Genomic DNA, 27,199 nt, shown 5'->3' on the forward strand with positions numbered 1-27,199 from the left:
GCCTTTCCAAAGTGAATTAATGCTGGTGAAAGTCGCGGAAATAATTCAGAGTTAACTGCTTCGGAATCACAGGCCAGGGCGACAGGTGTCTGTCCAAGAACCGGGCAAGGCGGGGTGGAGCTCCTGACCCAGAACTGAACACACCTGTGAATGAACTTGCCCAGTGGCACCCGCTCCCAAGCAGTTCACAGCACACTTACCAACAGGTGTGTTTTCCCAGGTACACATGCGGCGGTAAGAGCACAGCAGCGAGGAAATGTCTTGTTAAGAACAGGCTCTGCCTATGTACTGGGGTCCGGTCTGCTCTGAGCATTCTACACTTGGGAAGCCATTTAATTAGCCACAGTCAACATTCCTGCTTGCTTTGGTGAAAATGGCTGCTCGCTTACAATATTACAGATATTCAGTAATTCTCTCAAACGCTGGCGATGTGATGCGGGTTTTAACAAAAAACTCTGAGGATGCCACGCAGTTCCCGGGAGGTGTGACAAGGCAAATACACTCACAGCCCTGTTGCTAAGCTCCTCTGTTGTTAAAAACTCTGGCTCAGAAACCTAGGAAGGATGCTCTTTTGAGAAAATGGATTAGAAATGTCTTTCTGTAATGAACCGGTACTCTGTGCTTAATCAATACAGAAACAACAATGCACAGGCAAACCTCATTTTGGGCAATCAGAGGCAAAGAAGCCCGATTCTGTATTTTCAAGATGTCCATACCAAAACGTGTGGATGGTCATTAGAACCAGAAGCCCCTAAGACACAAGGCAGAGGAAGTACATTTTAAGGCTTGCTCAAGATATACTTTTGGAGGAAATATGGGATATTTTTTATAAATGTGTATCAAACTTGTTCTTAGTTTATATTACTATCATTGAAAACAAATATCAGCTATGGTTTTATATGCATCTGAGAATGAAAGGGTTAAAAAAATGTATGTTCAGAAAAGACAATGACATTCCTGTAGGGACACACTGCTATTCACTGTCTCTTTTTTACTTAGATGAAATAAGAAATAAGAAAATTCACTGCCTGCTCTGAAATGAGAAAATAAGTGGATGACTCAGAGACAGCGTTGCCAGATTTTGCAAATAAAATAGAAGAACCCCTGTTAAATCCAAGTTTCAGATGAATTTGGATATTCAAATTTTAGCAATATTTTAGGGTAAGTATGTCCCAAATATTGCATGGGTCATACTTATCCAGAAAAGATTCATGGGGCATACTCATATTTTTAAAAATTCTGAAAAATATCTGAAATTCATCTTTAACTGGGGATTTTGTATTTTATGTCACAATGCCAACATGACATCACAGGATGATCCCTTGTGGAATGCAGATCTTTCAAATGGGTCCTCAGTTTTCTCTTGATATTCTATCATATATCTTTTCTTCTTACAGCAGGGTTTTACACAATTAATAAGAGTGAATATCATTTTGTTTGATTTTCTACATGTATGGGTGTTTGCTTTATGTAAATTGTAGACTTATTCACACAACATTTTTCACTAAAGCAGACTTTTTTTTTTTTCAAGAAACAATGAACAGGCTTATATTTAGTTGGTGAACTACAGTGAGCAGGATGGTTTGAGGTCAGGAAATAGTTAATGTCAGAACGTACAATTAGGTGTGGCTCTCAATGGCAACTGCCAAGCCTCCAGTCATGAAGGCTGGCAGATCCAAGATGCCCCTGCTGTTCAGAGGCTCCTGGAGGAGACAGGGACATTTGTGGCCAGTGTGCCACCAGTGGTCCTCACGTGGAGCCACTCCGGAGCCATTTCCCTCTGGTCATGAAGGAGGACGTTTATCACACCCCCATGAATTTATCCCATCCATGTCAGTCCAACATGGCGACTGCCTCAGTGGTTCATCAAGGCCACCCACCCTGGGTCTAAGGATCCTTCTCTAAAAGTGTCACTGACAGTGACTATGCTTTCTATGTTACACTCATGTTGGGAGAATGAGGTGGAATCATAAACACAAAAGTGCTGAGAAATGTTCCAGGTGCACGACATTACTATCACCGTCCTCATCACATCATGTTCTGAGAACCATCTGTGAACACCTATTTCCTTTCTAGAATTGGACAAATTTTGTGAAAGTAGATGAGAAAGACAGAAGTGATGAATAAGGAAGCGGAAATGAAGCTCTTTGGGAAGGCCAGGCTCACCCCCTTTCCTGCAGTGGAGACAGCTGAGCTCCAGGGGGAGCAAGTGAGTTGTCAGAGGAGAGTAGCCCACTGAGCAGCGGGGCCAGGCGGAGGGTGCATCTTGTGGTCTCTCTTAGAGCTTTCCCTTCTGCTATTAATATGGTATTGAAGGGATTAAAAGGGCAGAGCAATTTCAGAGACTATTAAAGGATCCCCACAGGCCGAACTTTTTCGCAGAAAGATCCTTCTATAGACAGAAACACAGAGATGGTCTTTCTTTGTCTTTGTCCAGTTTGGGGATAATCAAAGGAAAAGCTTATCTGCAGCTTACATTTTAGTGCCAGAAGATTCATGGAAGACGACTGAGCCTTCCTTGATATATTTTCTGATATTAAATAAATCCCCCCCCGAAACTCTTCTGGATGTATTAAGAAGGCAGTGTTATTTTGAGGGCTGAGTTCACAGGACCACCTCAGTATAGAACTCTTTCCCATCAGTTTGCTACAAAAGGCATTTGTGCACTTGTGGGATCACTGTCGTAGATTGCTAAGGGGAAAATAATCAAAAGGAAAAGAGCCCCTTGCTCGCCTGTGACCTGAGAGATGGGGTCGCACGCGGGTCTGTGCAAGTTGGGTCGGTCCTGGGGGGTTGGCTGCTCACCGTCTGTAGAGCAGCCGCTGGTTCCGTCACTAGAACAGTATCGCATCTCGATTCTCTGTCTTCCCACTTCCAGCAGATTTGGATCAGGCAGGCGGGCTTTGCACGTGTAGCGAAATCGCTGCTCATAGTGGCCCCCGTTGTCCGAGATGTTGACGGGCGTCCAGGGCGTCCAGGGTGTGGTCTTCTTCAGCTCGGGGCACGGGTTGATATTGCAAGGCTGGTACTCCTGGGAGAGAAAGGGTGCGGCAGGTGCTTATCGTAGGGCATAAACTGGGTCCAGGGCTTCCTTCCCTTACTGAGAGACAGGCTCTCTAACACGTCACATCCTGACACCCACCGGCTACTCTACAAAGTGGAAAACACATTTTTGTTAAATTGGACATTTAAGAGGATGATCAGTGTTCAGGTCAACCACAGAAGGAATCTGCACAGGGGCGCCTGGGTGGCTCAGTCGGTTAAGCGTCCTACTCTTGATCTCGGCTTAGCTCACAATCTCAGATTGCCTAATGGAGCACACCCGGCTCTGCGCTAACAGCACGGAGCCTTCTTGTGTTCTCTCTCTCTCTCTCTCTCTCTCTGCTCCTCCTCTGCTCATGTTCTCTCTCTCTCTCTCTCAAAATAAATAAACTTTAAAACAAGACAAGGAATCTGCACAGTTTATCCTGTGTCAACAAGGAGAATGAGACAGTAAGTGTAACCGTACGTGAATAAGAATGGTGACCCCATAAAAACCATCTTCCGTCTTTCACCTGATAAATAACCAAAACTGCTGACTATTCCAATGTTAAGCTTAGCTTTTTTTTTTTTAATTTTTTTTTAACGTTTATTTATTTTTGAGACAGAGAGAGACAGAGCATGAATGGGGGAGGGTCAGAGAGAGGGAGACACAGAATCCGAAACAGGATCCAGGCTCTGAGCTGTCAGCACAGAGCCCGACGCGGGGCTCGAACTCACGGACCATGAGATCATGACCTGAGCCGAAGTCAGCCACTTAACTGACTGAGCCACCCAGGCACCCAGAGCTTAGCTTTTTTTTTAAAAAAAAAAGCTTGAAGTTCAAATGATGGAACCAAAACTTTTCGTTTTTGGACAACATAATGCTCAATGAGATTTAATGAGTATCTTAAGCTCTGGGATCACAGATTCTAAGCATAAGAGTAGTGGAGTATTTATTTATCCAAATAAAATACACAATACGTAATAACTTCTTTGCAAAATATGTTATTTATTTATTTACTTACTTATTGAGAGAGAGCACAAGTGGCGGAGGGGCAGAGAGAGAGGGGGACAGAGGATCTTAAGCAGGCTCTGCAATGACAGCACAGAGCCCTACGTGGGGCTCCAACTCATGAACTGTGAGATCATGACCTGAGCAAAAGTTGGACGCTTAACCAACTGAGCCACCCAGGCGCCCCTGTAATAACTTCCACTGTGTAAGTTTCACAGCATTTCCCTCGTTGATACAACCATGGTATTTCTGCTTCTCCTCCCTTCCCTCACTACCAGACATCTCCCTTGTAAGCACAGGCGGGGCGTCCCAGTCATTGAGTAGGGTACAGATGAAGGTCTGGCAAACGGGGCATGGGGTGGGGTGGTGGGGGTGGAATTCAGGACTCCAATTATTAAAATTCTTAAAGATTTATTTGTCAAGAATTCTAAACAGAAGAAGCGCCACATAGGAGGGGTACAGGGTTTGACCTTGGACACAGCACTACCTCAATGTTCTTCCATTTCACGATAAAGCAAGTTTCATTTACCGATACTTAATGCACCCAGTTATGACCATACTTTAAAAATCATTTTTATCAATGTTAAACATATACATAAAGTAAGTGTTAAATAGCCCTCGAAGCTTTCTTATGAAAAAGAGAACCACTCTATCTTTTCCCTGTGTCTTTTTTTTTTAATGTTTGTTTATTTTTGAGAGAGAGAGAGTAGGGGTGGGGCAGAGAGAGAGGGAGACACAGAATCTGAAGCAGGCTCCGGGCTCTGAGATGTCAGCACGAGCCGACACAGGGTTCGAACTCGTGAACCGAGAGATCGTGACCTGAGCCGAAGTCGGACACTTGACCAACTGAGCCACCCAGGTGCCCCTCCCCCATACCTTTTAGTTGAGTATTTCCATATTTATCCCACAGATCTGACAACTAGAATATTCCGGGATTAGGCATTATCCATTCACTGTGCGCTACCGAAAAAAGAGGCTCTGGCCCTTTACTCCCTACCCCACCCTGGTGCCTGGAACATCCCCGTCTCCTGTTATCTGAATGCAGCTAGGCTGTAATTTGGGTTAGATCAAAATCCAGTGTCTTCCCTTCCAACTTGGCGAATACCACCCACAACCGAGGGGGGCGGTACACTGACGGGTTGTTGCTTCTCATCCAGGTCCCTCACATACCGTGTTGGGGGCGGTTGTTTAGCTTCCAGGAATCCACCATTAATTCATCCCCCCTCCAGTCAAGGATTCCGGCCCAGGAAGACCTGTCTTTGTTGCTTCAGGCTTTGAAAGAATACTCCTTTAATACGACATCAGAGAGTTTCCGACAGGAGAGAGACTGGCCACGTGTGTCCACAAGGCCAGCTCGCTCTGGAAGCCTATTAAAACACCTATTCCGTCGTGACTCGAATTGTTCTCACTGCTTTTCTTTACTCATAACCCATTTTTTAAAGAAGTTTAGAAGTGATACTCAGGAGTTCTTCGTGTCTGTGACATCATAGGCCTTCAGAGAATCTGGAAAGTGCTTCTCTGATTTCATACCTTCTGGCCATCCCCCCCCCGCCCCCCCAATGCTGGTCCTTCTCATCTCCACACCAACACACCAGAAGACGGATGACTTCATTTCCCTTTGTTTATAGCATCTTTTATTACGGTATTATTTGGATGCTGCTCCAAAATGAAAAAATAGCCCCAACGAATGCCATCAACCCAGTCATGTGAGAGACTAGACGGGACACGCGTGAGCCCTCCCGTTTTCTCTCGAAATGGAGGCCATAGGAGAGGAATACAATAAACCCTTGTCTGGGGTCTTCCAGGCTGACAGTGTGACAGCACTGCCATCCCCAAATTGAAAATGCCACATGCCACCGTCGTCCCCTTCATCACTCTGTGCCAGCCTGGCTGGGCAAGTGTCCGGGGCTCCTTGCTGAAACGGACTCAGCACATATGTGGTTTATGGATCCCTGCTTAAAAAATGCGGGTCTTTAAGCCTTAGTAAGTTCGACGTCACCTATAAAACAGTAAGATCCCACATCTTAATAAACAAATATACAGGACGCTCCCAATAACTCTTAGCTTCTGTACACTAGATATTTTACATTTCCTATGGAGGTGAAGTTTCCTTTTTGAAATATGTGACTAGCAAATATATTCAAAAGCTGGGCCAAGTAGCTGAGTTGGTCTCTGTGTGCTGGTGACATATTGAGCGGGGCAGGGGGTCACGTGCGCCAGGGGTGGCCCCAGCTCCAGAATAAAGATTGATTCAAGCTTCTTAGACCTGATCTCTGATAACCAAGTTTGTTCTTCTGTTCATTGTCTCTTCATCATACACAGTCTACCATGAGACTCAGAACTTCTCTTTCCACCTGCTTTTTGAGGTTTGATTATGACGCATTCATTTAACATATAGAATTATGACGTGCCAAGAAATAGTATGACCAGTCAGTTTTATATCAATGGCCAAAATTATAAAGTGATTGGATTCAAGGGGGAGTAGTTCTATGGTTCAGCTGAATATGTGCACAATGATTGGCTGAGGAACCCGGACAGTAACTACCCGACCCTGAACAGGATGTGAACAGCCTTACATTTGATGCTAAAAATAGAAATTGTTTTCCAAGACGTTTCAGGGAGCTAATGACTATTACTTGCCACATAGGATTTTTGATATTCTGGTGGAAATCATCAGGTAAGAATGGTTACTAAAATCAATCCCGCTTCTGGGTATATATCTGAAGAAACTGAAATCAGGGTCTTAAAGTGATGTCTACACTCCCATGTTTATTGCAGCATTACTCAAAGTAGCCAAGATATGGAGACAAACTAAGTGTGCAGCAAAGATGGATGGATACGTAAGATGTGGTATGCTGGGTGAACAGAATATGTAATATACAATACAATGGGTAATACACAATATATACTATAATATATACTATTATTCAGCCATAAAACGGAAGAGGCTCTCCCCACATAGCCAGGCTTTTATGCCTCAGGTTAGATTATTTGGGTCTTATGAGGCTTTCAAGGCTTATGGCCAGTGATAAAAGTTATCACTGGATAGACTTCATTTTAGAACATTCTATGGCCTTCATTAAGAACAAAGGAGGAACAAAGTTACTAGGTTGTCAGCCATCCTATATTTAAATCTAATTCTTCTATAGACATACACAGGCAGTGTCATGATACTCCAGGCAACATGTGAAGGAACATAGATCCGAAGCTTGAAGGTCTTCCCCACGTTCTCCCATGACAAACCTTTCATGTGTATGTCACGAGGTGGTCATGAGGGTCAACTGAAACCATTAATACGCAAATGCCCTGTAAACCACGGGAAGCTACACGAATGTAAGATATTGTTATTACTCTATGGGGAAGCCAAAGTCTAACATGGATATTCTGTCCCATTTCACTTTTCTTGACTCCAAGCCACTGAGAAAGTCCTCAAGCAAAGAACTGATCCAAAACCTGAGTGTTGCTTTCTCTTTATCTCACCAAATGGTTTGGCCCAATATTACCACTTAGAACGGAGATCTCTTATTTGGTCCCTGAAAACTCCCTGCAATAAGGCTAAAGAAAGAGCAAATGATATTTTCTGTACAAAGAGAAGAAAGAGCAGATGGGAATATTCAGAGGGGACTCTCTCTTGCCACAGTTTAGCTTAGGCCCTCAGAAAATATTTGTTGATGTAGCTCCTTCAATTCCACTACCGCCGGCCAGTGTTCACAGCGATACCATAAACTTTAAGGGCGGTAATGTCAGCAAAGCCTCATCGAATAACAGCAAGTATGTTTGGGGAGAAAGTTGCTCTACCCAGCACCTAACTTTCGGCACCTCTGAGAGCAGAAGCCAGAGAGAGCAAGCTGGACCGCAGAACAAGCTGGACCACAGAAGCAAATGGTCGGTCGTGACTGAATCGATATTCTGAAGCCTTGTGGAGAAGGAAACAGTGCATAAGAGCCTTGTTTGGAGTCAAAACTCCTGTGCAACAATGATCTTCTGAAAACAAAATCCACCATTTTCTTTTTTCTTTTTTAATGTTTATTTATTTTTGAGACAGAGAGAGACAGAGCATGAACGGGGGAGAGTTAGAGAAAGAGGGAGACACAGAATCCAAAGCAGGCTCCAGGCTCTGAACTGTCGGCACAGAGCCCGTCGCAGGGTTTGAACTCATGGACTGTGAGATCATGACCTGAGCTGAAGTCAGACGCTTAACCGACTGAGCCACCCAGGTGCCCCAAAATCCACCATTTTCAACAACTTGGATGGACCTTGAGGACATTATACTCAGTGAAATGAGCTGTACAGAGAAAGACAAATTCCGCATGATATCACTTCTATGTTGAATCTAAAAAGTACAGACTCAGGGTGCCTGGGTGACTCAGACAGTTAAGTGTCCGACTCCTGATTTCAGCTCAGGTCAGGATCTCACAGTTTCGTGGGTTGGAGCCCCACATCGGGCTCTGCACTGACCCTGCAGAGTCTGCTTGGGATTCTCTCTCTCTCTCTCTCTCTCTCTCTCTGCCCCTCCCCTGTTCATGCTCTCTCTGCCTCTCTCAAAATAAATACATTATTTTTAAAAATTATTAAAAAAATACAAAAATACAAAAGAGCAACATAGATATTGTGGTGATTGGAGAGATGGGTAAAATGGGGAGATACGCAAGGGTGCCAACTTCCAGTTATGAGGTTAACAAGTCTGGGGATCTAATGGATAACATGGCGATTATAGCTAATCACATTGTATCACATAACTGAAGGTGGCTAAGAAAGTAGATCTTAGATGTTCTCACCTCAAGACAGAAGTGGTAGCTATGTGATGGGATGGAGGCGGTAGTTTAATAGTATTATTTTTCAATAATAAACGTATCCCATCAACATGAGGTGCCTGTTCAACTTATACAAAGTTATGTTAGTTACTTCCGGAAAAAAAAATAAAGCTGGAAAAACATAAAAATCAATAAAGGAAACAGTTGATGCAAGGAAAAAATGTAAATAAATGGTCAAGCACAACTAAGAAAAATAAATCAAGAATGCTTACTAAAGCAATATTACACAATTCTCTAGATATGTTCCCCCACGTACTCTCTATCCCAGTCAACACTGAAAGAACCATTCACTTAATGTCTAGGAGGCACCTACAGAAATGGGCCCTCCCACCTGAATCGGCTTTTTGGTCATTCAGGCCACCATCACCTCAGCCTTGGTTCAAAGAATCAAAACATGAATGTCATGGAAGTTTGTCTATTTCTATGCCTGCTTCCACCAACACACGGGAAGTTTGTCGTGTTTACTTTATATTACCGATCTTATTTATTTATTTATTTATTTATTTATTTATTTATTTATTTTTTGGTGAGTGGATACACCATATTGATCAATTCACAAATAAGTCCATTCTGAGGGACTATGCATAAGTTTGGGGAACACCTTTCGGTGGTTAAGAGGGGCTCTGTGTATTGCTGTTCATTTTTCCTTTGAAAAACACTACAATATCTATATTCCATAGGTTGAAAGCAAAATAGATGGTGACAATTCAAGCAAAATTTTGATAGCATATGCTCAGCCCAAAGTTAGAAAATTACCCTTAAAGTCATTTTATGAATAGCTGAAGATATGAACTAAATTTATTCTCATCTGGAATACGCACGGTTTTCATATGCATTTATCAAGTTCTCTTCCAGCAACGAAGGGTGTCTTGCTGAGACAGAAAGCCATTCTGCACAACACAAATAAGGAAGAGATGCAGTCTGGCCTGCAAAGGGCCAATGCACCCAAGTTTGTGCACAGCAGGAGGTCTGTGATCCCCGACACCTGGGGCAAAGAGAACATAGATTGACGGGAAGTCCTGGAAATGAGCTGTATGGTACCCAGTAAGGAAGAGAAGTAAAAACGAGATGATGGAGTCAAAAGTCTGTGGCCACAGGATGACTTCTGCTTCTAACCAAGATGGAGTAACAGAAGTGGGATTAACCTTCTCACCGAAAAATAACTGAAAAATGTATGAAACAACAGTGCTTAAAACACTGGACACCAGGTAGTGAAGGACAGTGATTGCCAAGTGATGGGAAACATGAGGGAAGCCCCCCTACTGGCCCAGCCTACAACCTTGATGAGGTCTCCAGGCCGTGGTGGAGGAAGGAGAAGCCCAGGCACACAGATGAGGGATTGAGGAGACAAAGCTGAGAGGTGGAGGAAGCCAAAAGGCTGGGGTTCTCAGAAGGAGAGAGATGCACAATGAAAACTCCAGTATTATGCAGAGATCCCACCTCAAGTACTCAGGTGGGTACAAATCAGTGAACCCATGTGAGGAAACCACACGGGTGGGGAAAGACCCACCTGCAAGGATCGAAGGGAACAGAGTACATCACTCACACAGGGCCAGACATAGTGTTCGCTCCTCAGAGCAAGAGTGGACAACCTTACGATGCCCTGGGCATCCGTTAGAGTAGCAAGCAGGGTCTTGCCTCCACAGTGGGAAAAATCACCCCAAACTCTGTTCTGATCTCAACAAATGAAGCCAAGAAAAAGCCAAATGATCATATTGGTTTCAAGTAACTTGATCATGTCCTAGAGGAGAGCATAATTTCAGGAACACAGAAGTGCCCCATACACAACAAGGAAAAAAAAAATCACAATGCCTTGCACCTAATTTATAATGATCAGATACACAAGGAAGCTGCTGAAAAACACAAGCTATTATGAGGCGAAAGACCAGTCAATGGACATTGGCACAGAAATGACACAGATGACAGAATTTGTAGTCAAGAACATTAAAACAGTTATGATAACTGTATTTCATGTGTTCAAGAAGCTAGAAGCAAGACTGAACATGTGAAGCAGAGACACGGAATATAAAAAGAAGAAATAAACTCAACTACACACACCATTTCCAGGAACATGAAAAGGAGGGATCACATCTGAAGTCATTCTCAGGTTGACTTTAATCTGATATCAGAACCAGACAAAGACATTACAAGAAATGAAAACTACATGTGAATATGTCACATGAACTTAGATGCAAAAATTCTTGATGATATTTTAATAAAAAAAACTCTAAACTGCATAAAAGGGTTATTTCTCGGGATTAAGTGGTAATGATGTCAGGCATGCAAGGTTGCATTAACATTTGACATGTGATCACTGTAATTCACCATTTATTAACAGTCTAGAAAGTAAACCTGTAAGATCATGTCAAAAGACGCAAATATATCACTTAATAAGATCCAACATTCATGCCATATAGGAACTCTCCAACAACTATGAAAATAAATAAATTTCCCACATCTGAGAAAGGACATGTATTAAAAATATACAAAAGTGACACCTTACTTAATGGTTAAAGCCTGCGTGCTTTCTTACTAAGATCAGAAACAAGGCAAGGATATTTGCCTCTACCACTTCTAGTCAATTTTATACTGACAATTCTACTTTGTACAGCTAGGAAACAAAAAGAATTACAATTCATCTATAACGGAAAAAAAGAAGTAACTTTCTCTTTGTACACAAACATTGTGATTGTGTATGTAAAAAATACTGCAGAATCTACCATGAAGCTACCAGAAGTAACATTAATTTATCAAGGCTTCAGAATACAGGATCAATATAAAATATTAATTTCATTCCTATGTACTAGCAATGGGCAATCAGAAATTAAAAGAACGCCATTTACAGGTGCACTGGGTGGTTCAGTTGGTTAAACGTCAGACTTCGACTCAGGTCACGATCTTACGGTTCGTGGGTTCCAGCCCCACGTCAGGCTCTGTGCTGACAGCTCAGAGCCTGGAACCGGCTTCAGATTCTGTGTCTCCTTTTCTCTCTGCTTCTCTCTCTCTCTCTCTCTCTCTCTCTCAAAAATAAACATTAAAGAAATTTTAAAAAAAGAATGCCATTTACAGTAGCATCAAAAACATGAAACACTTAGAATACAGCTCACAAATTATGTCCGTGACTTGTACACTAAAGGAAACCAAATCCCCTAAATGATGCACCGAATCAATGCAATCTTAATCACAATTCTAGAAGGCTTTGGTGGGGGGAGGTAAAAATTGACAAGCTGGTTCTAAAATTCATACAGAAATAAAAAGTATCAGAATATTGAAAACACTTTGGGAAGGAAGAACAAAGCTGGAGGACGTCAACTTGACTTGAAGCCTCATAGAACTACAATAATCAACATGCCATGGTGTAAGGATCAAGATAGAACACTAAGCAAAGGAATTCGGCACTGGAAAGTCCAGAAATAGACTTGCATGTGTATAAATTATTCAGTTTTTAATTTTTTTTTCAACATTTATTTATTTTTGGGACAGAGAGAGACAGAGCATGAACGGGGGAGGGACAGAGAGAGAGAGGGAGACACAGAATCGGAAACAGGCTCCAGGCTCTGAGCCATCAGCCCAGAGCCTGACGCGGGGCTCGAACTCACGGACCGTGAGATCGTGACCTGGCTGAAGTCGGACGCTTAACCGACTGCGTCACCCAGGTGCCCCTATTTATTCAGTTTTGATAAGGGAGCAAAAGCAATTAAACCTCCATATGTGATAAGAAGACCTTTAACCAATAACTTGCTCCCCCTTTGATAATAAAGTCCAATGGCTCATAGACCAATCATCTAAGACCATAAAACTTCTACAAGAAAACCTAGAAGAATCCCTCTGTGAGCTTCGGTTAAGCAAAGATTTCCTAGCTACAATGCCAAAAGCATCACTCCTGTAAGAAAAACAATGACAATTTGAATTATTCAAAATCAAGAACTTCTGTTCTGGAACAGACACCGTGAAGAGAAAGAGATGCGAGCCACACACTGAGAGAGAATATTTGCAAATCAAATCAAAGATTCATACCCATTACATATTTAAAAAGTGAAAATTCAACATTAAAAAAAAAGTTAATATAAAAATTGCCAAGTGATAGAAATAGACATCTCACAAGATTAGATAGATAGATGACCAAAAGAGCATATATAAAGATGCTCGACACCATTTGTTGGAAAAAAGGAAAATTAAAACCATAAGGAAACCACCACACACCATTAGAATGGCTAAATTAATCACAAACCCCAAACCTGACATCAACGCTGGTGAGCTCACAGAGCACCAGGACCCCCTCTCTTACCCCGCTGCTAGAAATGTAAAATGGCACCCTCCCTTTGAAACCATCTGACGCCTTCCTAAAAGATTAAACATACACTTACCGTGTGACCTTGCCATCTTCTTCCCAGACATTTACCCAAGAGAAAAGAAAGTAGATGTCCACACAAATGCTGGTACACAAATATTCTTAAAAGCTTTCTTGGTGATAGCCCAAAAGAGAAACAACCCACATGTCTGTCAGCAGGTGACTATCGAAACAGATCGTCTTCTATCCAGACAATGGACTGTTCCTCAGCAGTAAGAAGAAACGGACTGTTGACATATATGGCATAGAGGGATCTGAAAATAGTGCCCAGTGACAGAAGCCAGCAGGATGAGTGACACTGTATAATTCCATTCATGTAAAATGATGGAAAATGAAAACTGTGGAGTCAGAAAGACCAGTGGTTACCTGGGATGGGCGACGTGTAGGAAGGCAGGGCTGCAGAAAGGGAAAGAGGAAACTTGGAGGTTGACAGACATGTTCATTATCTTGACGGTGTCAATGGTCTCACGGATGTGCACAGTTACCAAAACTTGTCAAATTTTATACTCAAACGTGCAGTGTATCATATGCCAACTGTGCCTCAAGAAAACAATTAAAAATGATATGCCCACGGAAAAACAAATCTCTTTCTAATAAATGGTGGTTACCTTGCCGGTGAGAAGAGATATTCAAAACCCACTGCGCTTAGACATACTTGCACACATTAAAATTACAGCTCTATTTTTTTCATAACATTCATGCTGGAGCACTGGCGACTGAAATGCTTTATAAATGCAGAATGTGCACTATTAAGCCCCAATTGCCCATCATATATGCCTGCGAAATGCTACTTTCTATCCATAGCCAATGTGGCCACTACCTGTTAAAGCCTATATATGCACACGTATCAACTGCATGTTATTATCACCTTATTTTCCTTATAATAAGTTTCTTTAACTGCAGTGCATTTTCATGCTGGTATGGACTTTTGAACATGAAGGAGTTCAAGTCATCCTCCATGGCATTGAGAGAAGTTTTTGAATCACAGGATGGCTTGGTGGAAGACGAACTCAGCCCCAAGGTCAGCTTCTTATTGTCCAACCTTCCGCAAATCTGTAAACACTTGGAAAATGTCTTAGTGCATTCGGGCTGCTATAACAAAACACCACAGACTGGTTCAACAGAAATGTATTTCCCCCAGTTCTGGAGCCCGGGAGCCTAATGTTAGAGGGTTAGCATGGTTGGGTGAGGGCCTTCTTCTGGATCACAAACTTCTCTTTGTGTTCTCACATGGCGGAAGGGGTGAGCTCACTGGGTACAATTTTATAAGGACACTAATCCCATCCATGAGGGTTCCACCTTCATGACCTAATCACCCCCAATGGCCTCACCTCCTAATACCATCACTTGGGTATTAGGTTTTCAACGCACGAATTCGGAGGGAGGTGGGGGTGTGGGACCCAAACAGTCAACCTGTAAAACATATCCCAATGAGTACCAAATCAGGGGTTACGAAGATGATGTCAAAATCCTAAACACATTTTGGAATCCATCGTCTTGCTTTGGATTAGCTCAGTGACCCAAAATAATATTCAGCACATACACCTAAATCTGTTTCACAGAAGGTGACAAGATTTGATACTCAAAGCTACATGTCTACACCAGCTACTCTGAAAAGGCTGAGGAATTAGAGATGTGTATGAATATTCCTGATTTCTTTCCATTATCATTACTAGTCATTACAGGCTCATTGAAATGAAATGGAAACTTTTTTTTAAATGTGCAAGTGACATGATAATGTGAGTATTTTAAAGTAGGAAATTCCACTGTTCCAAGTACCTGCTTGCATGTCAGTGGGCTTCCTCTGAGTTAGCCACAGTTCTATAAACCTTTACTGTACCAGCTGCTGGCATGGGGTCTCCCCAGCCCGTACGTTTCTCAAGGGTAAAGCCTGGGGTCGATGTAACTTTCACCCTCACTGGGTGACTGGCGCCATCATTGGCTCTAACGGGGGAGAGGACTGGGCTGAACATCTCAGGGGCTTTCAAATGGGTGCATTCACTTTCAACAAATGGTCATCCCAAGTGTTTTTTTCTTTTCTTCTCTTTTCTTTTTTTAAGCACAGAAAAGCAAGCAAATATTCCTCTGCTGTCTTACTAAAAAAGATAAGTGTTTGTGTACGTGTTAGATTATATATGTGTGCACATATATAAAAATGGAGCTGGCTTTCCCCCTTACTTATTATTTTAGGCATTCTTTTTTATAACACAGTAGAAAGCCCAAGAGAATAAGAAAACCAGCGCTGTCGTTGGAAATCTTTATTATAGAGGCTGTGATTTGTGGGCACTCTATAAACTTACATCTCAAATGAGAAGATCCATTTATTTATTTTATTCTCTCACTAGAATGCCTTTAAATTCGTAGTCTCTGAGAGTGAACATCAAAAATTCAGACAGCTTTTTTTTTTTTTTTTTTCGGCAAATACTGTGCAATGAGAGGAAAAACTACTTTTAGCTAGAAGTGAAAACCTATCATCGGGGGAAATGTTTCCTTCCCAACTCGACAACTGAAATGGGTGACCTTGAGCAAAGGAGCCCACCCTTTCCTTCCACCCCTCCGCTTTTGCTGTAACACCTGCTATCTGCTTATTCACTTGGCAAAAATTCCTAAAGATATCTTACAAAGATCCCGAGCACTCAGTTCTCCTGTGCATTTCATCAGACGTGCAGGATTGTATCTTCGGGCCCCTGAGGAGAGTTGTCCTACTTGAAGGCTTAGGAACAGTTGGTCTGTTTTCCATTAGTCACCTGTACCCTGACACCTTGATTATGGTACAGCTATGATCTTAAGAGTACTGTGACAGCAAGCACCCCAAATTTCCATCACCTGGGTGTCATGCCCTGTGCAATGCCCTCCCCATGAACGTGGCTGGGTCTTGGGAAGATGATAGCTTCGTGGCTCTCTTGGTGAGATTCCTCCTAATCTAAGACTTCCTTGTAGGGGACAGTAGAGAGATTGTCCTGCTGGCTTTGAATAAGGTAGCTGCCATGCTGTGAGGGGGAATGTGGCTGGGACTTAACAATGTCCTCCAGCCAAAAGCCAGAACGAAAATGAGGATCTCAGTCTCCAAACTGCAAGGAACTAAATTCTACAAACAACCAGAGAGTCTGAAAGAGGCTCCCGAGCCTTGAAAATGTTTGCAGCTCTTGATTTCAACCTGCAACTCTGAGCAGTGGAGCTGGTTAAACTGGGCCCAGACTTCCCTCCCAAGGAACTGTGGCATAATTAATTGTGCTGATTTAAGCCACTAAATTGGTGCTCATTTGTTACACAGCAACAGAAAACTAACACACACTTATGTAATTATACGTTTGTTATTTGTACATAAGAGGGAATCTATTCCATGACCTGCCTCTTTTCTAATATGCCAAGGATTCAATGTAATAGACAATTCAAATGAAGTTGACTTTTCTTATCTCCAGCCTCTTAATCTGGTCTCCCTTGGGCAAAAAGATGAAAGGATTGGATTCCTTCATGGAAAGCTCATTATCTTCCTCCCATGATCTTCCAATTCTTTCTAATGAGAAAGTTTTGGCTAAAAATTTAAAAAAAGTGACCATTACTTATTATTAATAACACCTAGGAAAGTCAAGGTATTAATGAGAGACCTACAGATTATCTACTAAGGTTGAGGTTGGTTGTTACAATTCATGTCTTATTAAAGATGCCCAAGACCACCCAGAGTCAATTTTTAAAATTTAGTTTTACAGAATAGTGACAATATACACGTGTTGACAATCAAATTGTACTTCAACTTCACCAGTTTCACTAAAGCTGTAGATTTAATGGAAATCCACTATGCTTGACTGAAATATATTGGGTTAATGCCTTTTTCTTTAAGGACACAAGCAGAATTTAAAATGGCGCTGTATTCATTCCACAAACGAGCTTTCCCTCGAGTGTGTCTCAGTGGGATGCGGACAGGTGCCACCGAGACAGGCATCTGTTGCCAGGAAGGAGAGAAGCCATGGGTTCAACATAGTTAAATGGGGTTTCTTCAAACCAGGAGTGATCAGAGCTCGTTTTAGGGAACTGAACGAGACAGCACATTGGCAAACGCTGTCGGGGAGGAAGCTAGCTGGAACCACAAAAGTTCTCAAAGGTGAGAGCAATTTCATTGCTTATGACTGATTCTACAATCGACATCACTCATTCAAAACTGAAAACAGGGTGTATCATACGACTTATATGAGTCACCCCTCTCCTGCCAAACGTAACGAGGATTGGAAAGATTGCGGATGGAGTCTTATGTTCATTAAACCCTTAGCCCATTTGACTCCATGTTTGAATAGGGAAAGCCGTCTAAAAGATCCCCTTCCTTCAAGACTATTGGTGGGTGGCTTTCCAGTGAGCTCATGATGTAGAGGGAGCTGGCACGTCAGTAGTCATGCTTCTCAAGCAATTTCTTTTCTGAGTTTATTCATACGTGGGCTGGTCAGTTCTTACCGGGAAAGCCTCTTCACTCCCAAGTTTCCTGTGTGATAATCAGGAGAGGCCACCAGCTCCATCCAGCGGGCCTATTCCCTTCAGTCCCTTAAACTAGCACTTCAGCTAGAAACATATTGTCATGATTTGGGAATGTTAATGAGGTAATGTGTTTACAGCGGTTATCAGTGAGCCTGGCACGGGGGGCATCTTTAGTCTGCACAGAGGCCTGGGAATGAAGACGGAAAGCAGAACATGAAAATAGCAGGCGATCTCCAGGGGCGCCTGGGTGGCTCAGTTGGTTAAGCACCGGGCTCTTGATTTCAGGTCAGGTTACGATCTCACGGTATGTGAGATGGTGCCCGGCCTCAGGCTCCGTTGGTCAGAATACAGAACATGAAAATATTAGAGGAGCTCCAAAGCTGGTCACTAGCCATCTTGAGAAGTCGTCCTTTCTCAGAGCAGACGTGGCCACAATAACCCATAACTGTCCCAGCCAAGTCACGCTCAGGGGAATGGATTTCTCTAACTGGTAAAACAAGTTTAAATCTAACTTCCATCCAACTTTCCATGCATATGTATCATTTCACTCCCTCTGTAATGTGATCATCTAGTGGAAAAGTTTCTTCCAAATTTGCTCTTATCTGCGTTTACATAAAGCTGGCTTTTAATCAGTTTGTGTTCCTTAAATAATCAGCTAAGATTTCATGCTCTAAAAACTAGTAATAAGAACACTCGTTTAATCTAAAACCCTCACATCATGAATGATATATTTGGAACATTCACTGCTATGGCCAAAGCCCTTCTGTCATTTTATCTCACCAGTATGGGAACAGTTAGAACTCTTGGGTGTTGCGGCTTTCCAACCTGGGATCCCATCATTAATGGGTCCGGGAAACAGAAAACATGTTTTATCAGCATCTTTTGCTGATAATTTAAATCACAAGGGACTGCATTTTTTTTTCTCTTCTTTTGGCCAATTTACTGTGGGAGAATAATTAATTCCTCAAATAAAGATCCTTAAATGACTTTCATTTTATAATTCAGATGGTTTAATTAGATTCCTGTTACCTCCTGACTATTTCCTGCCAGAACTTATGGTTAATGACCTAAATATCTTAAACCAAACATTTATAACATTTATATTTTTGAAATGAAGGGTCACAGTAATATTGCCCAAATGACATGTTCAACTAAGAACATAGTTATGAAAATAGAAGTATCATGTTATTCATCCATCCATCCATCCGCTCATCCATTCATCCATCCCTCAAAAATCACTGTCGGAGCAGTTAGTTACACCACATGCTAAGCTACGTCTTCAGGATTTCAGATGTTAGCAGTGAAAATGAACAGAGGAGGTCCAAAGGAGACATGTAGGATTATACTCCCACACCAACTACGGGTCACGGGAGTTTACATGCAGCAGAAACTAACCAGAAATCACACAAGCATCTAGTAACTAAAGGCAGTGTGGTCAGTCCCACAGGCCACTCAGCGTGAGATTCTGTGTGGGATTCTGCGTCGGACCGACTAGTCTCATCCTAAGGGTGCCGGCCTCGCAACCACAGCACCAGACGAGGGATGCACTCAACGCTCTAGTTGCCTTGAGCAACCAATTCTGGCTAAATTACCCATGCCTTCATGCTATAATGTCACTACTGATACAAAACAAAATGAAAACTCAAATGCAATCTTAGCTACTCGAAGAAAAGTTTCAAGTCTTGATCAGAGAAAATAAAAAGATCCACTAGTTGAAAAAGTTGTCAAAATATTGGGTATTTGTCCTTATTTTTTTTCTTAATACGGTTAAAAGTTTTTGTGCCCCAGTTTTATAAATGTTCAAAATATATGCACAGGGTCCCTACAGTAATCCTAATGAAAAGAGTAAAGTGCTAGGAGGGCCTGTCCAGGACATGTGGCCACAATTGACAGCCGCTTTCATACCAAGACCTGCTTCCATTCCAAGACCCAAGGCCTGGGTGGGTTCTCTGTCCTCCATCATTGTTCTATTGCTTTTCCTCTCAAAGCTGGGAGCGGTATTAACAAGAAGCCTGCCAGTGTCCCAGCGAAAGAGATGCATTTCCAATCTGAGGATAAAAGCCTTGTCCTTTCCTGCTAGAATCACCATCCTAGTTCAGTAATATAATTATACAGTGGCTTTAATATGATCTTTCCCAACTAAACTATCACAAAAGTGAATATTCTGTCTAAATGAAGCGACAACATCATAAGACAATCATTTGTCTATGGCCGCTGTTTGATAGATTCATTTCTAAGATTTATAACTTTGTCTCTCAGATCTTAATTTAATGACTTAGTGATTTCTTAGGGGCTATAATTAAATCTACTTATTACTGACAATACCACTGATGGAGTACATTCTCTCTCTCTCTCTCTCTCTCTCTCTCTCTTTCTTTCTTTTTAACCACAGCCAAAAAACATTTCTTGCATCTACTTTTTTGTTGGTGTTATTGTCTATAACCTAAGTTTTAGGCCACAATTCTGCTACTTTATGCCCCACTTCTCATGAGTTTCTCTCTAATTCCATCTCTGTGACAGTGTGGACAAGAGAAGATCAAGCCTATTTGAGCAGGGATCAAGAGAATATTAACACTTTGTTGGGGCACCTGGGCGGCTCAGTCAATTAAGTGACCGACTCTTGGTTTCGGCTCAGGTCATGATCTCACAGCGTGTGACTTCGAGCCCCACATCGGGTTGTGTGCTGACAGTGTGGAGCCTGCTTCGGATTTTCTCTCTCTCCCTGCCCGTCCCCACTCACTCTCTCTGTCTCTTTCAAAATAAATAAATTGATTTAAAAAATTTAAAAAAAAAAAAAGACATTCCAAGGACAGAGTCTTCGCCACAAGGCTGGACAGCAAAATCCCTGTGTTTCTCCTGCTTCCTAAACCTGGCCTTGATCTTGGCCACTAGGTCTAATGTGGCCTATTTTCCCACAAACGAGGACTTCAGTGGGATTAAATATTCAAGATGTTGAAACCAAACTTACAAGGTAAACTTAAACATTTCTAGACTCGAATATACTTAACACATGGCAATGATATAAAACTTTATTAATCTGGAAGTTTCCTATAAAAAATAGCTGTCCAAATCAGTGTTTGAAGACTAAACAGCACTGTGGATTTTCATCTACTTAAATATGATGAGAAAATTATTCTGCTGTAAATTCCTAAAATATAAAATGCTGATTGGATCGTGGAGTGGGTAGACTCCCAAATCCATATTTCTAACCACAAGTATTTCTAACCACAAGTATCCTAATGCATGCCGCATATCCATTTCCTAGTTTTTAGCCATACAAACCTTTCCCTTTTTTTGACACTATATAAAATATAAAGACTTTTACGGGGCATAAATATATTTTATATGAAAATATAAAAACTCATGATGGGAGGTCACTTATTTGGAAGCTACTTGAAAGTTATCTGAACCAACAAATGCAGTTACAACTGTCTCATTCTAGAAGGTTGCTTCTTTAATAACGAGTGTTTCTTATTCAAAGCCATCTTTCATGCCTATGGAGAATGCCCCAGTTAAAATATTTAGAATTCTGTACTGTGGATAACTTTAAAATTCATTTTTCTATTCTAGGAGACATTGCAAAATTTAAGCAAGAATATTGACTTCTCTGTGCTTCAATTTCTATTCATTTAGGCAAAAAATTCTATAGGTTGGCAGAATAGAAATGTCTGCTCTCCCTAAACATTACTAAAGTATCTCTAAGTTGCTGAATTTTCTTACAAATATAAGTATACAGAAAAAGAAAATAAGTGATCCGTTAGGGTAAATGTAGACATCTGAGTTTTCTTTTACTGTGACAGGAATAACTTCAGTTTTCTTCTTTTTTAACATTCCTCAGTATTAAAGGTTAGTTGGCTTTACTGCTTGATGAAATGTCCTGATCCATGTTTCGACAAAACATGTGAGGCAGGGGAGAGAGATGTGAGGCTTGTCCACACACATGGACAGGCAAGAATGACATCAGCAGGTGGAAGCCGAAATATTATTATAATTAAGATAGAGCTACAGATATAATATCTATAATTCCATAAAACTGCAACCAAATTAGTATGCAAGGGGATTCTAGTGTAAGAGATTTTATCCAGTGATTGGAACTGTCCACCCAGGACACGGAATCATCGGTGTTAATTGCATTTCTGTGGTTCCACGTTACCCAAAGTTAAAAGCCAAAGTTCCCAGCTTTCCAGGTACTCAGAAACTCAGGCCAAGCGCCTTGTCCCAACCCCTCGGCCCTGTGATCTGTCTTGAGGACCCAGCAGCATACGCTGTGGCTTCAGGCCCCTACGCCTTTGCTGCTGCTGCCTTCCCTGTAAGATGCTATTCTCCTAAATTTACCTGAAAATACTACTCTCTCCTTGGTGCAACCACTACACCCTGCCTTGGAAAGTGACGGACGAAGGACGCAGAACACAATGACCTGTGTGTCAGCACAGGGGGCTCTCTAATAGACTGTGAGATTTGTGAAGAGGGGGCTACCTATTTCTCGTTTTCCCCTTCCTCGCCCCGCAAGGACACCTGTCATTTGTCACACAGCGGGTGCTCAGCCAGCATCGGACCTCCCAGCACCCCCTCAGTCACACATGGCACTAACGGGCTCTACACATCAGGAAACAGGACAGTACCTGGGATTCTTTTTGATGACTTTTCCTCACTGGTGTCCAAAATCTTTAGAAATACTGGTGAACCTTCAAACCAATCAATAACATACAGACAGGTAATGATCGAGTGGCTATGGTTCCAGTGAGACAGGGGCCAGGAGCCCACCCAGCCAAGCACCCCTACCCCATTGCCACCTGCTGGGGCTCAGTATGGTGCCATTTGCCAAACACAGCAATGAGTGAATGTCACCCTCCATCTAATGACCAGTCATTAACTCATAGTGTCTGACCTTCGAGACACAAGTAAGAGAGCCGGCAAGAATACTTGGGATTAATTATTTCTATCCCTGACCTTACAACTTTTAATCTTTTTGCCTTGTTACACCGAATCGCCTCTGATCTCCAGTAGAATAGTGAACACTGGCAGGGCTGACAGGAGTTCTTAGCTTTTTCTTGACTTTAATGGAAAAGCTTCTAATCTCTCACCACAGAGTATGATGATATTTGCTATAACATTTTAATAGGTATTCTTCAGGTTATGGTTCTCCTGGAAGGTTAAAGCAGCTCTCATCCACGCTGTGTTGACTTTTATTTTAGCTATTATGAGTGAATGCTGGATTTCATCAGACATTTCTTCTGCATCTAGAGAAATGGTTGTAACATTGTCCGTTAATCTTCATAACATAAAATGTCTTATTTACTAGATTCCCCACTTGATCACTGTCATATCCTGAAGACGCACATATGCGTATAAGTGAAATGTAAATATTTACACAGGTATAATTTATATTTATACTTAAAGCCTGACGAACTGACATTGGACAAGAAGGTACAGTAGGCAGGTCACACGAAGATCCTGGCCGAGGGGGTGGGTGAGGGCTGAAATTCCACCCACATCCTCTCCTAAGCCATGAGCTTTGGCCCAGAGCCGTCTATACTTAGAGGAAGAGGCATGGTTCTTTCCATAAAAACGTACTGGCTGCCGGCCAAAACCTGGGCTGTGGCGCCGTGACCCCCAGAAGGGGAAACGTGCTCAGATTCACACAAAGGCACCTTCTAAGTGAGCGGCGATCCTGGCTCTCAACCATTTCGTCCTTTTTTTCCCTTTTCTTAACGTTTGTTCGTTTTTGAGACACAGAGAGACACAGAGCGTGGGTGGGGGAAGGGCAGAGAGACAGGGAGACACAGGATCCGAAGCAGGCTCCAGGCTCCGAGCTGTCAGCACACAGCCCGACGCGGGGCTCGAACTCAGGGACCGCGAGATCATGACCTGACCTGAGGTCGGATGCTTAACTGACTCAGCCACCCAGGCTCTCAACCATTTCCAATCCTCAGAGCCGACACCATTTACCAAGCAGCTCAACCACTGGACGGGTCAGCCTGAGAGAAGTCGGGACAGAAGTCCTTGCTTTGAAACGCCCATGCGTCTCTGTCTACGCTCAGACTCCCCGCTACATGCGAGCTGGCACCACTAGCTATGTAACCTCCAGTGCCTTTCCTCCTCTCGGGGGGGGGGGGGGGGCTGAGAAAGGGTGCCCAAATGTTTAAGTGAGGGTGAGAGACACGGATAAGATATTGAAGAAATGACTCTTCTCTGCATGCACACCAACGAATATGAGGACAGTTTCGGGCCTCTTGAGAGATCGCATCGTCTCTGCTTACTGGTACAAAATGTAACGGCTCTCCCTTGACCTGAAGGCCGCCAATGCATTTCACATCATTCACTGAGCAGCTCCTCTGCACCGGGCACTGAGAAGGTGCTGAGGATACAGCGGAGAGCCACAGAGACGGGCCATCTGCAAGCGGGAGCCTGGAATCTCGCAGTGCCCTCCACGATGCAGCCCCGTGTCAGCCGGTGGACAGACCCCAGTCAACAAGCATCAGTCTGCTCTTCTTTACCTGCAGGCTCACCAGTGATTTCATCCTGAGATCCTTACAGGACGTGACTTACAATTAAAAGCCATGCCCAGCCACCTGTTGGGATGAGCACTGGGTGCTCAATGTGACAATACATTTCATATATACATACATACATATATATATATATATATATATATATACACACACACACACACACACACACACACATATATATACACATATACAAACCATGCCAAGCAAATATCTCTCCTCCCCTGAAATGCAAATAAAATGCCAGCAAAGTGCCAGGATTATAAAACTTTCTTTTGTAACACTAGGTCTTGCTATAAATATGTATGCGGAAATCTTGTCTTTTTTAACGTGAGTACTTATGCTGGAGATTAATTCAGATTCCTTGCAAACAAATGAGGCAAATGCAGTACATTTACAGTAAACTCGCAGCTGTACTTGGTGGGGCCTCCCTATGCAAATGTCAGCATAAAAGCAACAAACGGGGGTTCCGTATTTTGCTAAGGAACAAGCAGAAATGTCTGCTGGGAAAAAAGTTATAACTTCCATTAGTTACCTTTTTTTTTTTTTTTTTTTGCAAAGACTCAGGGAATAGGTACAAGTAAAACGGCAGAATTTTAAAAAATTAACAATTTGTATCAAGATGAAATAGGTTTCACTTGACCAGGCTCCTCTCATTATGCAGTGGCTTATGGGGCACATCTAAGAACAAGGTGATCTATGAGTGCCCAGGGTGGCAAGAGAGTGGGAGCCCAGAAGCCTGAGAAGATAATATAAAATATGTGCACCCAAGTAAAAGCTTGCCAAACTCCTTCACGAAGGCACACACATGGAAGCAACATCTCCGGAACATCCTCAGAAACTGTGGTTTACAAAATATGAGATCAAGCCCCATGGGCCAGAAATATTTCCACTGGCAGCTTACTGGATGGCAGGTGAAATGAGTCATCTGTTTCCATGAGATTCAAGTGGCAAAGGTGTTGGGTCCACAGGCAAATCTCTATCCTGTAGTGTAAACCCTGAGGGCTCCTCAGTGGACATGGTGGGGGGCGCTCTCCTAGTCCTCTGGACCAGAGGCAAGCCACCCTCCTATCACCCCCCAGAGCCCCATTCCCCCGAAAACACCAGATGCTCAGCCAATGCAGAGCCAGATTCTCTTGTTGGAGGAAACCGCTGGGGACCCTATTTGTACTCAAAGTCCCCTTGAACCCCGGTCTTCCTAAGTCTTAGTAACACTCAAATGACTTCTGCTGAAACAGTGATGTGGGGCTTTTCCCAGAGAAAGCCATCCCATATACAGAGGACTTACTGGTTCCTTCCATTCTCTGGACACCTGTAGCTTGGATTCATCTCTGGCACTTTCTACCTGAAGTCAATGCCATTTGGTTGCTAGCCTCTTTCTTCTCCCAGGCTGAGAGCTCTTGGGTTCCAGGACAGCAACGTACCCAGATTCACACTTCACCCAGCCCGCATCCCAAGTGCTGGCTCAAACCCACAGTCACGCGAGACTTGTTTGTTAAGGGGACAGAGCTGGACCAGACTTGGGTTGGTGTGTATGAAGTGCACCAAGGGAAATCAGACAACATCCGATTAGCGGGAAGGTTGATGGTCTGGAAAGGACCTAGGGTCACTACTACACTGAATTCCTATTTACAGAAGGGAGCTCAAATATTGGAATCTGTGCCACTTTAGGAAATTCAGATTTTCTTTTCTAATTAGTTGCTCTGCATTAGTCATATGTACTCACGTCTTGCCTGTGGGGATCTGATAAGGTCTTGGAAGGTCACTGCCAAGTATAATCTAATATCAAAACCAATTTTAATGCACTTCATACACTATTACTGCAGGCAAACTGGTTTTCAGTGCTCAACTTGACTCATTTAGAGCAGCCTTGTAAAGCTAATTAGAAAGAATTTGAAATAATTTAAGAATAAGAACAAGAAGTAAAATGTTCATCAGCAAACATCATGGGAGGAAAAATTCAATGTGAAGTAAAGGCAGTCCCACTGAGCTGTGAAGAATCTCTACGAAAGAGAAGACCAGCCACGAAATATGTTCTGCTGTGAACGACCGAGGGGAAACCACAGAGCAGACAAGGGCGATCAGATCCACAAGAATAATCACTTCATTTGAAAAGACGCTGACAATATTTCCCCAAGTTGCCACCACCTTAAAAAAAATTAATACACGAATTTAATGACTAGCTTTATCTACCCCCTGATCCTACACTCTGCTAGATACTGAGGATACAATCATGAATAAAGCACATATCGTGCCTGACTTTAAAGTCTTAAAATATCCTCTTTTTTGGTATTAGTTAGTTCAAAAACAAATTAGTTCATCTCACATTAGTGGGATGGGACTTTCCTCTTCGAAATAAGACTAAACCCAAGTTTATGTAACATATTTTGGGGCAATGCTGACCTTAAATTTAAACTTTTAGGCTGAGGAACAAGCATCTACTCAGGTTGAACCAATGGCCGTGGGACAAGAATGTACTTCAGGATAAGGACCACACACAAACGTGCCCTCACATATTTGCATCCATAACAATATGTATGTATTGCAATTAGCCAGCTTCTGTCTTTCAGATAGTAAAAGCAACACGACTTTCTTTTTTTTTTTTTTTTTTTTTTTTCAACGTTTTTTTATTTTTATTTGTGGGACAGAGAGAGACAGAGCATGAACGGGGGAGGGACAGAGAGAGAGGGAGACACAGAATCGGAAACAGGCTCCAGGCTCTGAGCCATCAGCCCAGAGCCCGACGCGGGGCTCGAACTCACGGACCGTGAGATCGTGACCTGGCTGAAGTCGGACGCTTAACCAACTGCGCCACCCAGGCGCCCCACGACTTTCTTTTTCACTGCAAGGAAACATAACTGGAAACGTGATGGAGCTGAACTGTCTGAAGTCACTGACAGAGTTGTGCTGTGGAAATACCAACCCACGAAAGTCAGTCCATCGCCAAGCTAAGCTCCCACTCCATGTCAACCTGGCCAGATCCTGGCCACCCCTTGTGGGGCCCTTGAACCATCCTCTTGCCTCC

At 42.7% G+C, this 27,199-nt stretch overlaps 1 protein-coding gene across 9 annotated transcripts in view; it reads right to left on the minus strand.

Annotated features, from left to right (window-relative positions):
* SEMA5A (semaphorin 5A) overlaps positions 1-27,199 on the minus strand; it is a 477,392-nt gene that overhangs the window by 25,335 nt on the left and 424,858 nt on the right. For all 9 annotated transcript variants that reach the window (XM_078444329.2, XM_078444308.2, XM_078444311.2 and 6 more), the window contains one exon: positions 2,806-3,031. In XM_078444329.2, coding sequence (XP_078300455.2) covers positions 2,806-3,031 — 226 coding nt within the window. The remainder of the gene's footprint in view (positions 1-2,805; positions 3,032-27,199) is intronic.

The sequence above is a fragment of the Panthera onca genome, chromosome A1 (genome assembly GCF_046562875.1).
Source record: "Panthera onca isolate mPanOnc1 chromosome A1, mPanOnc1 haplotype 2, whole genome shotgun sequence".
Lineage (NCBI taxonomy): Eukaryota > Metazoa > Chordata > Mammalia > Carnivora > Felidae > Panthera > Panthera onca.